We start from the raw sequence: 13,678 nt of genomic DNA, 5'->3' as shown, positions 1-13,678 counted from the left end.
CATTAAATATTTTAACCTATTGATTAAAATATTTTATAATAATGGAATATCAAATTAAAATTGACTATATTTGGTATACTTATGCTTATTTGCATATGTTGTTGTTAACTTGATGTCCATGTAGTGTTTTCCAGTCCCTTATGATAATATTTATGATGTTTTCTATGAAGGCAGCTCACTATAGGTTTTGAAACTGAGTGTGTATTCGAGGGAAAGGAAAGCCTGAGACATTTCAGAATGAAGAGCAATTCTTGTATATCTTTATTTAATTAAATAAATCCTTAATGTAATAAAACTGAATGGAAGAGAGCCAGTTGTCATAAAATATCACTTCCAATTATTTTATACCTGGTTATTAGACCAAAAACAGCATCACTGATTAATCTGATTATGGTTTACAGATTATGAAAACCTTTTCACAATATTCTAATTTTGAATTTGGGGTTTTCATAAACTGTAAGCCATAATCATCAAAATTATAACTAATAAAGGCTTGAAATATCTCACTTTGCATGTAATGAGTCTATATAATATATTAGTTTCACCTTTTAAGTTGAATTACTGAAATAAATGAACTTTTGCACGAAATTCTAATGTTTCGAGTTTCACCTGTAAATGCTTTGTTCATAATGAGGAGGATGTTTTAAGCTGTCCAATTTACAGGATGTTTTAATAGTAAAAAATACCTCGTACATGTCAAAAGATTAAGGCAAATTTGATTTCTCATCTCATGACCCCTTTTTAGACATATGTTAGAAACTAACAGCACACAAAGCACAGATTTCGTATTTCTTTACTGTAGAAATTAATCTGAATAATTACATTAATTCTCTTGCATTTGACACCAGAGATCTGGAGAGTTTATAAGGAAACAGTTGCAATAAGAATAGTGTCCTAATATGTTTTTATTTATCAATACTACAAACATAAACGCTAATTTCATATTTACCCCCCTAACCAGCCATGAAACGGTAACAATTTGATATGATCTAAAGAGAAGATATGAAAAACGTCTGGATGCATGTCACTGATGTGTTTAGTTTGCATGAGACTGATGTCGTCTCTCTTGAAAGTGCTGGGGTGTTGAGACTGGTGTTGTGTGTTCTGCTGGGCTCCAGTTTCGTGAGCCGGCTCTGCCTGACACGGGGATTTCCACCAGAGAGATTCAACTACGCCTGGACCATGACAGGAGGATGAGAGCTGGAGCGGAGGAGAGAGACGGCTTCACTTCATCCATCCCTCAGGTACGTGCGGTTCACTTCGAGAAAGAGGATCAGAGCGGCGAGTGATCCATTCAAAGGCTCCTCGCATATAAATCAGATTTGAAAACGGTTTGTTATGGAGAGATGGACAATATGCTAACCACTAGGTCATACTAGCTTAACCCTGTAAAGCCTGACATATGGAATAAGTTATTTAAAAAAAAAATGCATTTTTTGAAATGCAAGGTTATTGAAAATTTAGACAAAAAAAAAAAGTTTAATCTAAAAATAAGTTTGCATATTGTTTTTTGTTCTTTATTTTATGCATGAGGCTTTTTTGGGCTCATATTGGATGATATAATGCAAATATGGAGCTCATAATGCAAGGCCCAAACTGAGCAAAAATGCATGTAATGTAAATGAATGAGATCTTAATAACAGTATATCAGACTATTCTCAATATAATTATCAGTCATCACTCTATATCTGCCCATATATATTTAAATGCTTAGTTTTATGATCAAAGCTTTGTAGTTTTAAAAGATATAATGCAATGATGATTGAGAGATGAACAAATAAACCTTCCTCAAAAGCCTGATGATCATATTTGAGACTCGTACGGATAATCAAGTAAACTTGCTTCAGTTCAGTAAGTGTTCATCTTGAAATATTACTAACAATATAAAAGTTATTTTTAAAGCAGATTTCACAGCAGAAAGACACGTGAACACGAGCCGAAGATGGACGCTTTTACAATCATACTAAAAGGCTTTTTACTTTACTATAAAAGTCTAAACTATCAATCAGACGACAGACGGCATGTATAGATTGTGTGTAACAGGTTTTTCACAATGATTTGATCATTTAGAGGCCTTCGAAACGTGTGTATCAACTATGAGACAGTATGCTTTATAGGGTTTAGGTGGTTAGACTTGTAATTGTCTGCTTTATTGCTGGTCGTCTGGCTAGTTTCCCACATAAACCAGCTTGGACCAGCTACTATACTTCCAAACTGCAAAATAAAAAGTAGATTCAGCTGTTTTTTCTAGGAGGATTCACTTTTCTTGCCTTAAAACACACACATGATCATTCACGATCTCATTACTCTCTTATGCAAGCATGCATTTATCTCTCTATGCAAGAATGCATTGACAAAACCAGTCACACGGGTCAATTTTTGCAATTGGGATTTATATATCACATGAAAGCTGAATAAATAAGCTTTCCATTGATGTGTGGTTTGTTATGATAGGACAATATTTGGTCGAGATACAACTATTGAAAATCTGGAATCTGAGGGAGCAAAAAAATAAAAACTGAGAAAATCTCCTTTAAAGTTGTGCATTTATGTTCACGATTGTGCTGCATTCACTCACAAAAATACATGTTTTATATATTTACGGTAGGAAATTTACTAAATATCTTCATGGAACATAATCTTTACTTAATATCCTAATGATTTTTACCATAAAAGAAAAATCGATAATTTTGACCCATACACTGTATTGTTGGCTATTGCCACAAATATACCCGTGCGTCATGTGACTGGTTTTGTGATCCAGGGTCACGTTATTAACCATCACTCTTGTCTATTCTGGATGTTTTGTCTTGCGAAGGAGGAGGAGAGGAGGCGCGCAGAGGCACGGCGAGGACTCGAGCTGCAGGGACTTCAATCCCATGAGCCAACATGGCCGCAGGAAAGAGTCCAGCTGCAACAGGAAGTGAGATTGTTCCGCCACAATATAGTGATCGTGTACATGAAGCTGCGCTGGATCCTCATGCACTGGAGGCTCGGGCGCAGGACAGACGGTGTGGATGAAGGGGCACATGCTGAGGTGATCCAGAATAACTACCCTAGTTGACTCTGAATTGACTGAGCTCAGATATAATTAAAGGGATGGTTGATTATGATTTCACTTTTCTAACTGTAGTTAGTGTGTAATGTTGCTGTTTGATCATAAACAACATCTGCAAAGTTACAACGCTCAAAGTTCAAAGCAAAGGAAGATATTTGCTTTTAAAGAAAAGGACTACAACAAACGGCTGGTAGAAACTACGCGACATTCCTCCCGGGTTAGTGACATCACCAACCCTAAAATTTACATAAACCCCGCCTCCAGAACACGATTTATAGATTATCATGACAGAATATGCTAATCAATGACTAGAAAATAACTACACATAAGCTGCATAAATTCATCAACTAACCGTTCAGAAATGTCCTGTTCTTCTACATGTTGTCACTTCTTCTTGAGTCTCTCCATCATTGTCTGACTCCGGTTTGAACATAAAAGGCTAAAAGTTTTTGAAATGTTCAGTGCATGTGTGTGTGAGTGCAAGCTCTTCAAGCTCCGCCCCCTGTGCCGGGAGCAGCAGCTAATTTGCATTTAAAGGGACAGACACAAAACGGTGTGTTTTTGCTCACCCTCAAAAAGTGACTTTAACATGATATATAAAAATTAGGGCCGGGACTCGATTAAAAAAATTTATCTAATTAATTAGAGGTTTTGTAATTAATTAATCGAAATTAATCGCATTTTAATCGCATATAAATATTTGACCTGAGAACAGTGAGAAGTAATTTTTTTCACATGGATTTTTAGTATACCATTGAATAAGGACTGAATACATAAGCTTAAGCAACAAAATATTGTTTATTTTTGTTCAACCAAGTCCAGCAGACCAGTGCTATTTTTGCCATTAAGTGTAGCAATAGCCGTTCCCAATTCCTTGTTTCACAGCTTGCACACAACCACGCTTATCGACGCTTCCATCCGTTCGTTTTTTATAACAAAATGTCCCATCCACGGGGCCAACCAAAGCGGTCTCGTCAGCTTCTTTGTTCATGTTCACTGTGGTTTGTTGTTGTCTGAAGTTATCAAGTTATGAACATAGACGGTTATGAACGCTAGTTGGTGCTCCAGTATAATCGGTCCGCCTAAACTCATCCAGTGAGAAACGTTCCGCGGTGCAAAAAATAAGTGCGATTAAAATGCGTAAAAAAAAAATTACGCGTTATTTTTTTGTGTAATTAATTAATCTTAATTAACGCGTTAAAGTCCCGGCTCTAATAAAAATATCTGTGGGGTATTTTGTGCTAAAACTTCACACACTCTGGGGACATCAAAAACTTATTTTACATCTTGTGAAAAGGACATTATACCACCACTTTAACTGTCTGATATGCAAAAGATGCATTTTTGATGAGTACCTGTAGACATGTTGCTTCTTTTTCTTTTCTTTTTTGTCTCGTTTGTGGCAGTAGGTCGTCTGACAAACCATAATAGTTCAGTATTGGAACAGTGTGAATTAGTGTGAGCACATGCTGTATGATTTTTCATTTTACAGTCCATCTGTCATATCTACAACAGCTGCTGTAAACAAATGATTTTCGAACAATGAAGCTCAGAAACATTTCCAGTGCTGAAGTATTAGACTGGATTTTTATTTTTATTTTACAGAATGTCAACATATCATAGTTCCTGTTGCTCAAAGCCTCACTGACATGAAACCTCAGAAGTGAATGATTTATAATACACTGCATCACATCGACTCCATTAACAGTCACTCACACACTTATGAATATGATATTAGAATGTTTCTAAGCAATTGAATACACAAATATTGTGTGAATTTTTAACAAAATAAAAAAAATGATAAATTCTGCATTAAAAATAATTTATCGAACAATTGTTTAATTGTTTATTTAAAAACTTTAAATATTGTTGTTTTTTCATTATATATGTACACTACCGTTTAAAAGTTTGAGCAATGCATTAACTAGTAATATGTATACCTTGAATGCAATGTGAGTCACTTTAGATAAAAGCATCTGACAAATGCATAAAATTTTTTACATGAGTATTAAAGTACATGAGTATATTAATACTGTGCATAATGATACATACATAATCAAATACTAATCACAAAAGAAAAAAAATTCACTTTGAGTAAAGCATGTGGTAAATGACTAAATGTCAACATTTAAAAAATCATCTTTATACATTTAATATTACATTGATATTTTATATACTTTTTTATAGTTGTTTTTTAGAGACTTTTATAGACTGTTTTATTAGGATTTACCATATCGTACCATACCATAAAAACTAAATAAAATAAAAATTAACAATAATAATAATAAAATCAATTAAAAATATAATTAAATCAAAAATAAAATACAAATAAAATAGAAAATAATATAAAATAAAAGTTTTTTTTATATTAAAAAAAATTTATTTATAAAAAAAAACAGATTTTATTTTATTTAGTTTTGATTAAACTTTAGCTGTAAACATTTTCTGTGGTTTCTCTCTTACTTGTTTCTTCAGTACGAACGATTGGAGAACATTCCAGAACTGGCCGTTTCAATCGACCCGGGTGATGGAGAGATGAGAAGGGAAGACAAAGTGTGTGGCCAAATCACAGGAAGTGACCTCACCGAGCCCGGCCCTCTCCTGCTATCTCCAGAGAGATTCCAGCACCAGAAACAGGTCAAACACATACTGTACCTGTCAAATATGTGACCCTGGACCACAAAACCAGTCACATGACGCACGGGTATATCTGTGGCAATAGCCAACAATACATTGTATGGGTCAAAATTATCGATTTTTCTTTTATGCCAAAAATCATTAGGATATTAAGTAAAGATCATGATCCATGAAGATATTTAGTAAATTTCCTACCGTAAATATATAAAACATGTATTTTTGTGAGTGAATGCAGCACAATCGTGAACATAAATGCACAACTTTAAAGGAGATTTTCTCAATGTTTAGATTGTTTTGCTCCCTCAGATTCCAGATTTTCTAATAGTTGTATCTCGACCAAATATTGTCCTATCCTAACAAACAATACATCAATGGAAAGCTTATTTATTCAGCTTTCATAGTATGTATAATTTAAAAAAATTGACCCTTGTGACTGGTTTTGTGAAGGGATTCATCTTAAAAGGATTTATTTCTTCTGCTGAACACAAAAGATGATATTTTGAAGAATATGGGTAACCAAACAGTTCATGGATGCCATTGACTTCCATAGTAGGAAAAAAATACTATGGATATCAAAGGGGCCCATCAACCGTTTGACATTTGTCAGATATATCTTTTGTGTTCAGCAGAAGAAAGAAATTCATACAGGTTTGGAACAACTTTGGAAAATGTTCATGCCTTTAAAAAGGTATTAATAATCTTCAGTGTTTTGACATGGTGGTAGTTGCTAATCATATTCTTCCCTTTATTTATTGACCAACCAATAGACAAAAAATAAGAAATGTGTGTAGTGACCTTAAAATCTCTCTTCTTTGTTTCCTGGAGTAAATATTAAAGCAGTGTTAATGTTTCAGTAGCCGCGGTTTTAAGCAGTACACGTTCTCTCAGCTCGAGTCTATTATTTAACCTCTCTAAGTGCAGGAGTTTGTAAACCACTTTACTTTTACAAATCATTAAAAGCGGTCACATCATCTTGTTTAGACGTATATATGGCTTTTTCCCTATATATATAGATCATTTTGCTTATGTATTTCTCAGTGTGCACATGATGGTTTTAACTGAATTTCCATTTCTGCTGAACACACACTTTTGAAGCAAATGCAATTGGATCCATTGATGCTGAGGTTTTCTATCGTGCTGACCAAGCTTACATATAAACTACTGAGTACAGACATGTTCCTTAGTACGATACCGGTTTATTGAACTGTCACTCATATGACATTACCAATAAAGTGTGTTATTTCTGTTATAAATGCACCACTGGCTTGACTAAATACAAATGCATTGTGTTTGTATAGAGCTTTGAATCAATGGTGAATCTGAAAGTAGTTTTTTTTTATAGTTTTGCTTTGCATTTCTGTTTTGTGCCACAGAAACTGAAACATAACAGAAACGTAACAGAAACTGCACACTTCATACATACTAGAGAGAGATTTGATATGAATGTATCTCAGAAGCTCACAGGTTTCATTTACACTAACTCTCAGTTTAATAAGATGCATTTGAACTGACATGAGGGTGAATAAATAATGACAGAACTGTTCCTTTAATTAAAGCCGCTGCTGACTAAGAGAACCTCCATTATTGTAACGTAACTTTCTCCCACATCTACTTAATTAATAATGCAAACACACAACTACTTCACGTGCTGAAAAGAAAAATCACGAATGAGACCTTCGTAAAAAATCTCACTTATTTTCCCTAGAAAGCTATTTAAAGCGGCCATATTATGACTTTTACAAAGTCTTGATTTAGTTTTCGGGCTCTACTAGAACAGGTTTTCATCTTTGAATGTTCATAAAACCCATTATTTTTCACATATTGTACATTGTTGCAGCTCCTCTCTTCCCAGTCTGTCAGTAACGCTCTGTTTAGTAATGATTAGAGTGCGGATCGGGACGAATTTTTGTGTCCGAGCCCGGCCCGCGTCCGACAGAGCAGTAACCGAACGCGACCCGCGTCCGACAGGCATACAGATATTTATGTCCGAGCCCGACAGTTCAAATCCAATTTTTTTTCTCATACTAATGACAATTGTACGTTTGTTTGTGTGGAAAGCCGCTTTTATTAAGCAACTGTAGGAAGGCATTCGGAAATGTCAACAGAGGAGCGCATCAGCGCGCAGAGCAACAAGCGCTCTTAACACAGGCACGCATGCACGCGTTTCGTTGTCACGGCTACATAAACAAATTTCCGCACACAGGAAGACAGGTTATGGTAATATTTTACATGTATTTTAATCACAAAAACGAAGTGAAAGCATCAGGCACATTGGCTACCTACATAATAAACTGTTTTAAATTTAAAATGTTCAATGCCTTATCGTGCTGATGTGACCGAGCCCGACCCGAACCCGAACATCATTTCTAAATATCTGTCCGAACCCGGCCCGGCCCGTCAGGCGGGTCCTGTCGGGCTCGGGTCGGGTATCCATCCTCTACACTCTAAAAAATGCTGAGTTGTTTCAACCCAATTTTGGGTCAAATATGGACAAACCCAGCCGTTAGGTTACATTTTTAAATTACATTTTTAACCCAACGTTTGGGTTTGTCCATATTTGACCCAAAATTGGGTTGAAACAACACAGCAGTGTAGTTCCCACACCTTGGCTAACTTCAAATTCAAGGACCTTTCAAGGCCTTTACAGGTCCAACACCCGCAAATTCAAGCACTTATGTGGGGACACATTTCAAGTGAGAACAAGGTTACATCGTGTACAGCGGGTCCCGTCAGGCTCGGGTCGAGTATCCATCCTCTAGCAGTGATGGGTCAGTCATGAACGAATCTTCAATATGACTCGGGGCTACTGAGTTGTCTAAGAGAGTGATTTATTAATTGTGTGTTGACCGCGCATGGGTAATGTACTGGAAACAGAAATGATTAGTTCATCTCTCGAGTCTTCGGGTTCGGGTCTGAGTCTTTCGTTCATCCCGTCTGTCCCATTGAGGCTATGCTCGAGTCTTCGGGTCTGATTCTTCCGAGTCTTTCGTTCTTTTATCACGTGATGAACGAATGTCTCGAACCTGAAGACTCAAAAGATGAACTAATCAATTCTGTATCCGGTACCGACTGCATAGCTCAGGCTGTCATGTGATGAACTAATGACTCGAACCCGAAGTCGATAGACTTAAAACGTGAACGAATCAATTCTGTATCCGGTACTACAGACTGCATAGCTCAGTTTATGAGGATGTCACGGGATGGTGAGGTAAACTAACACATTGCATAGTCTGAAGACCCAAATAAATGAATTAATAATTTCTGTTTCTCATAATTTGGCCTTTTCCTTGCAATGCAGTTTTTTTATTATTCTAAATGCGATCAACATTTGATGTGTTTGGCTAACATGTAACATTTTAAACATTCTGCTGAAATGACTCGAAAAAAGATTAGTTCATTTTGATGAACGAGATTCAAAGATCCGTGTCAGTAAAATGATCCGAACTTCCCACTACTACTGTATAGTTCCTGTCTCTATGAAGCCCCTCCTTCTGAAAAACGCACTGTGCTCTGATTGGTCGGCTGGAGCAGTGGGATCGGAAATGTCCCGCCTCTTACAATAACCGTGAGTTTCAACACACTACTAACTAACTCAACCAGGCCCCGCCCCTTTATTCTGCGTATGAATTAATTAAATGAGGAATAGTGTGACGTGTTCGTTCCCGGAAGAAACTCAAGACTACAATGGAGGCGTTTCAGGAGTTCAGAAACACTGACACTGATATAGAGAAGAACTCCCGCGGGAGGGACTCTGTAACTTTACAGATCCTTTTCATGCTCAAACATCAACATTACAGTCCTCTGTGTTTATCTGTGTCTATCTCCAGGCTGGGGAGAGTCTCCGTGTGCTTCACGCTCTTCGCTCTCTCCTGGAGGAGTTCAGGGCGGAGCTTCGGGAGGAGGCGCAGCGGCGCTGGCAGATGCAGCAGACACTGGCCAATGAGAGAGCGGCGTGGGAGATACAGCGCGCTGAGATGAGGAGTCACGTCACCAAGGTGCAGAAACAACACTTACATCCCAGCAGAATCACCTGTGAACGCCTGTACAGCACACCTGCTAACCCCAGTAACAGTCACTCACACAGTCAACAGTTTGATATTACAATAAATACACTCAAATGTTATGGGAAATAGTTCATTTTTATTAGATCAGATTTCTTTTATCAATCCGGCATTGGAATATATACCTGTATATATATATATACAATATCTGCACATTCAAAATTGTGTGTGTGTGTGTGTGTATATATATATATATATATACATACATAATAATTTATATATATAATATATTAAATAATATATTTAATATATATATATAATACAATATCTGCATTCTGCATATTCAGAATTGTGTGTGTATACTGTATATATATATATATTGTATATATATATATATATACACACACAATTTTGAATATGCAGATATTGTATTATATATATGCATAATTGGTACACTATATAATATTATATATATATATATATATATATATATATATATATATATATATATATATATATATATATATATATATATATATATATATATATATTGTACCAATTATGCAGAATTGGTAAAAAAATATTTAAAATAAAAATGAATTTAATCCTTGTATTAAAAGATACGTTCAATTGATCAAAAGTTATATTTATTCATAATACTAATTATAAGAAATGTTTCTTGAGCAACAAATCCTCAGATTACAATGATTTCTGAAGGATCATGTGAAAATGATGCTGATCATCAGGAGTAATGATGCTGAAAATTCATCTTTGCATCTTCAATAAATTACATGAATACATTTGAATATATTGTAATAATATAGATTCAAATAGAAGTTCTTTTAAATTGTTCCATTTCACAATTTTACAGTTTTACTGTATTTTTGAGCAAATAAATGCAGCAATGGTGAGCGTAAGACTCTTCTTTCAAAAACATAAAAACCAAATCTTACCAATCCAAAACTTTTGATCTGTAGAGTATTTAGCATTTTTTCAGCCATCAATCAATTTTATCTTTCTGAAAGGTCAAATTTGAAAAACTTGTCATAAAACTTAATTTCTTTATATCTTACCCAGACATAAATCTTATGCTTAGACGTTAAGCATCTGCAGTGCCGTGTGTTGCTTTCAGTGACTTGCTTACAGTGGCTGTTTCGGTGTCGTGGAGGTTAGGGAGCGTCTCGAAATAGACAGCTATATTTAGTGCACTTCGGCCGTCAAACACACTCATGGCCTATTAAAAGGAAGCAGATGTCAGAGAAGCCCTGCTCATTCAGACAGCGGATAGGTCGAGGAACATCTGGCTAGACGTGAGAGAGGTGTATTTGGACTTTACTGCTCTAATCATAAAGACAATCTATAGGCTAGTCTATATAGTTTATAGACTATAGTTTTTTACTATAGCAAGTTTTTTACAGGTCGCCAAGAGTTGAAGAATGTAAAACTAAGCGCTCATCACTGTCACTTTTTACCCAGCCATCCAATCACAGTGGAGGAGGGGCGGGACTAATATCATACCGACCAACCGCCGCTTTCTGCTTGAACAACGTCAACAGATGACAACAACAAGCATAATAACGGAACAAAATAATTTAAAACAAGAGCCAGAGAAAATACGTTACATTGTATCAACATTTTAATATAGAATCAACACAGAAACAAAATATGTGTGAACTAACACTTTCACGGATATTCCGTATCATAACAAGCAAAGCGTCTCAACTTTAAAAAAAATGCTGCGCTGCCAAAACGCTCTCAAGCGCCCACAGCTAGGCGTTTTCTGCAGAGCGACTAGCGTTTTCAGCAGAGCGACTAGCGTTTTCAGCAGAGCGACTAGCGTTTTCAGCAGAGCGACTAGCGTTTTATGCAGAGCGACTAGCGTTTTCGGCAGAGCGACTAGCGTTTTCAGCAGAGCGACTAGCGTTTTCAGCAGAGCGACTAGCGTTTTCAGCAGAGCGACTAGCGTTTTCAGCAGAGCGACTAGCGTTTTCAGCAGAGCGACTAGCGTTTTCAGCAGAGCGACTAGCGTTTTCAGCAGAGCGACTAGCGTTTTCAGCAGAGCGACTAGCGTTTTCAGCAGAGCGACTAGCGTTTTCAGCAGAGCGATTAGCGTTTTCAGCAGAGCGATTAGCGTTTTCAGCAGAGCGACTAGCGTTTTCTGCAGAGCGACTAGCGTTTTCTGCAGAGCGACTAGCGTTTTCTGCAGAGCGACTAGCGTTTTCTGCAGAGCGACTAGCGTTTTCTGCAGAGCGACTAGCGTTTTCTGCAGAGCGACTAGCGTTTTCTGCAGAGCGACTAGCGTTTTCAGCAGAGCGACTAGCGTTTTCAGCAGAGCGACTAGCGTTTTCAGCAGAGCGACTAGCGTTTTCAGCAGAGCGACTAGCGTTTTCAGCAGAGCGACTAGCGTTTTCAGCAGAGCGACTAGCGTTTTCAGCAGAGCGACTAGCGTTTTCAGCAGAGCGACTAGCTGAGCGACTAGCGTTTTCTGTAGAGCGACTAGCGTTTTCAGCAGAGTGACTAGCGTTTTCAGCAGAGTGACTAGCGTTTTCAGCAGAGGGATTAGCGTTTTCAGCAGAGCGACTAGCGTTTTCAGCAGAGCGACTAGCGTTTTCAGCAGAGCGACTAGCGTTTTCTGCAGAGCGACTAGCGTTTTCGGCAGAGTGACTAGCGTTTTCAGCAGAGTGACTAGCGTTTTCAGCAGAGCGATTAGCGTTTTCAGCAGAGCGACTAGCGTTTTCAGCAGAGCGACTAGCGTTTTCAGCAGAGCGACTAGCGTTTTCTGCAGAGCGACTAGCGTTTTCTGCAGAACGACTAGCGTTTTCAGCAGAACGACTAGCGTTTTCAGCAGAGCAACTAGCAGAGCGACTAGCGTTTTCTGTAGAGCGACTAGCGTTTTCTGCAGAGCGACTAGCGTTTTCTGCAGAGCGACTAGCGTTTTCAGCAGAGCGCCTAGCGTTTTCAGCAGAGCGACTAGCGTGTTCAGCAGAGCGACTAGCGTGTTCAGCAGAGCGACTAGCGTTTTCAGCATAGCGACTAGCGTTTTCAGCATAGCGACTAGCGTTTTCAGCATAGCGACTAGCATTTTCAGCATAGCGACTAGCGTTTTCAGCAAAGCGACTAGCGTTTTCAGCAGAGCGACTAGCGTTTTCAGCAGAGCGACTAGCGTTTTCAGCAGAGCGACTAGCGTTTTCTGCAGAGCGACTAGCGTTTTCGGCAGAGCGACTAGCGTTTTCTGCAGAACGACTAGCGTTTTCAGCAGAACGACTAGCGTTTTCAGCAGAGCAACTAGCAGAGCGACTAGCGTTTTCTGTAGAGCGACTAGCGTTTTCTGCAGAGCGACTAGCGTTTTCAGCAGAGCGACTAGCTGAGCGACTAGCGTTTTCTGTAGAGCGACTAGCGTTTTCAGCAGAGTGACTAGCGTTTTCAGCAGAGTGACTAGCGTTTTCAGCAGAGGGATTAGCGTTTTCAGCAGAGCGACTAGCGTTTTCAGCAGAGCGACTAGCGTTTTCAGCAGAGCGACTAGCGTTTTCTGCAGAGCGACTAGCGTTTTCGGCAGAGTGACTAGCGTTTTCAGCAGAGTGACTAGCGTTTTCAGCAGAGCGATTAGCGTTTTCAGCAGAGCGACTAGCGTTTTCAGCAGAGCGACTAGCGTTTTCAGCAGAGCGACTAGCGTTTTCTGCAGAGCGACTAGCGTTTTCTGCAGAACGACTAGCGTTTTCAGCAGAACGACTAGCGTTTTCAGCAGAGCGCCTAGCGTTTTCAGCAGAGCGACTAGCGTGTTCAGCAGAGCGACTAGCGTGTTCAGCAGAGCGACTAGCGTTTTCAGCATAGCGACTAGCGTTTTCAGCATAGCGACTAGCGTTTTCAGCATAGCGACTAGCATTTTCAGCATAGCGACTAGCGTTTTCAGCAAAGCGACTAGCGTTTTCAGCAGAGCGACTAGCGTTTTCAGCAGAGCGACTAGCGTTTTCAGCAGAGCGAC

At 38.2% G+C, this 13,678-nt stretch overlaps 1 protein-coding gene across 4 annotated transcripts in view; it reads left to right on the top strand.

Moving 5' to 3' along the window:
* The window catches only part of mtcl1 (microtubule crosslinking factor 1), a 102,794-nt gene that overhangs the window by 66,549 nt on the left and 22,567 nt on the right, over positions 1 to 13,678 (top strand). For 3 of the 4 annotated variants that reach the window (XM_079612856.1, XM_079612854.1, XM_079612857.1), the window contains 4 exons: positions 1,119 to 1,244; positions 2,819 to 3,037; positions 5,534 to 5,695; positions 9,523 to 9,690. In XM_079612856.1, coding sequence (XP_079468982.1) covers positions 1,119 to 1,244; positions 2,819 to 3,037; positions 5,534 to 5,695; positions 9,523 to 9,690 — 675 coding nt within the window. Of the gene's footprint in view, positions 1 to 1,073; positions 1,245 to 2,818; positions 3,038 to 5,533; positions 5,696 to 9,522; positions 9,691 to 13,678 lie in introns of all 4 variants that reach the window. The other variant, XM_079612855.1, reaches the window with a different exon arrangement.

Source organism: Phoxinus phoxinus (assembly GCF_949152265.1).
Source record: "Phoxinus phoxinus genome assembly, chromosome: 5".
Lineage (NCBI taxonomy): Eukaryota > Metazoa > Chordata > Actinopteri > Cypriniformes > Leuciscidae > Phoxinus > Phoxinus phoxinus.
This window is presented reverse-complemented; position numbering and strand designations above follow the sequence as displayed.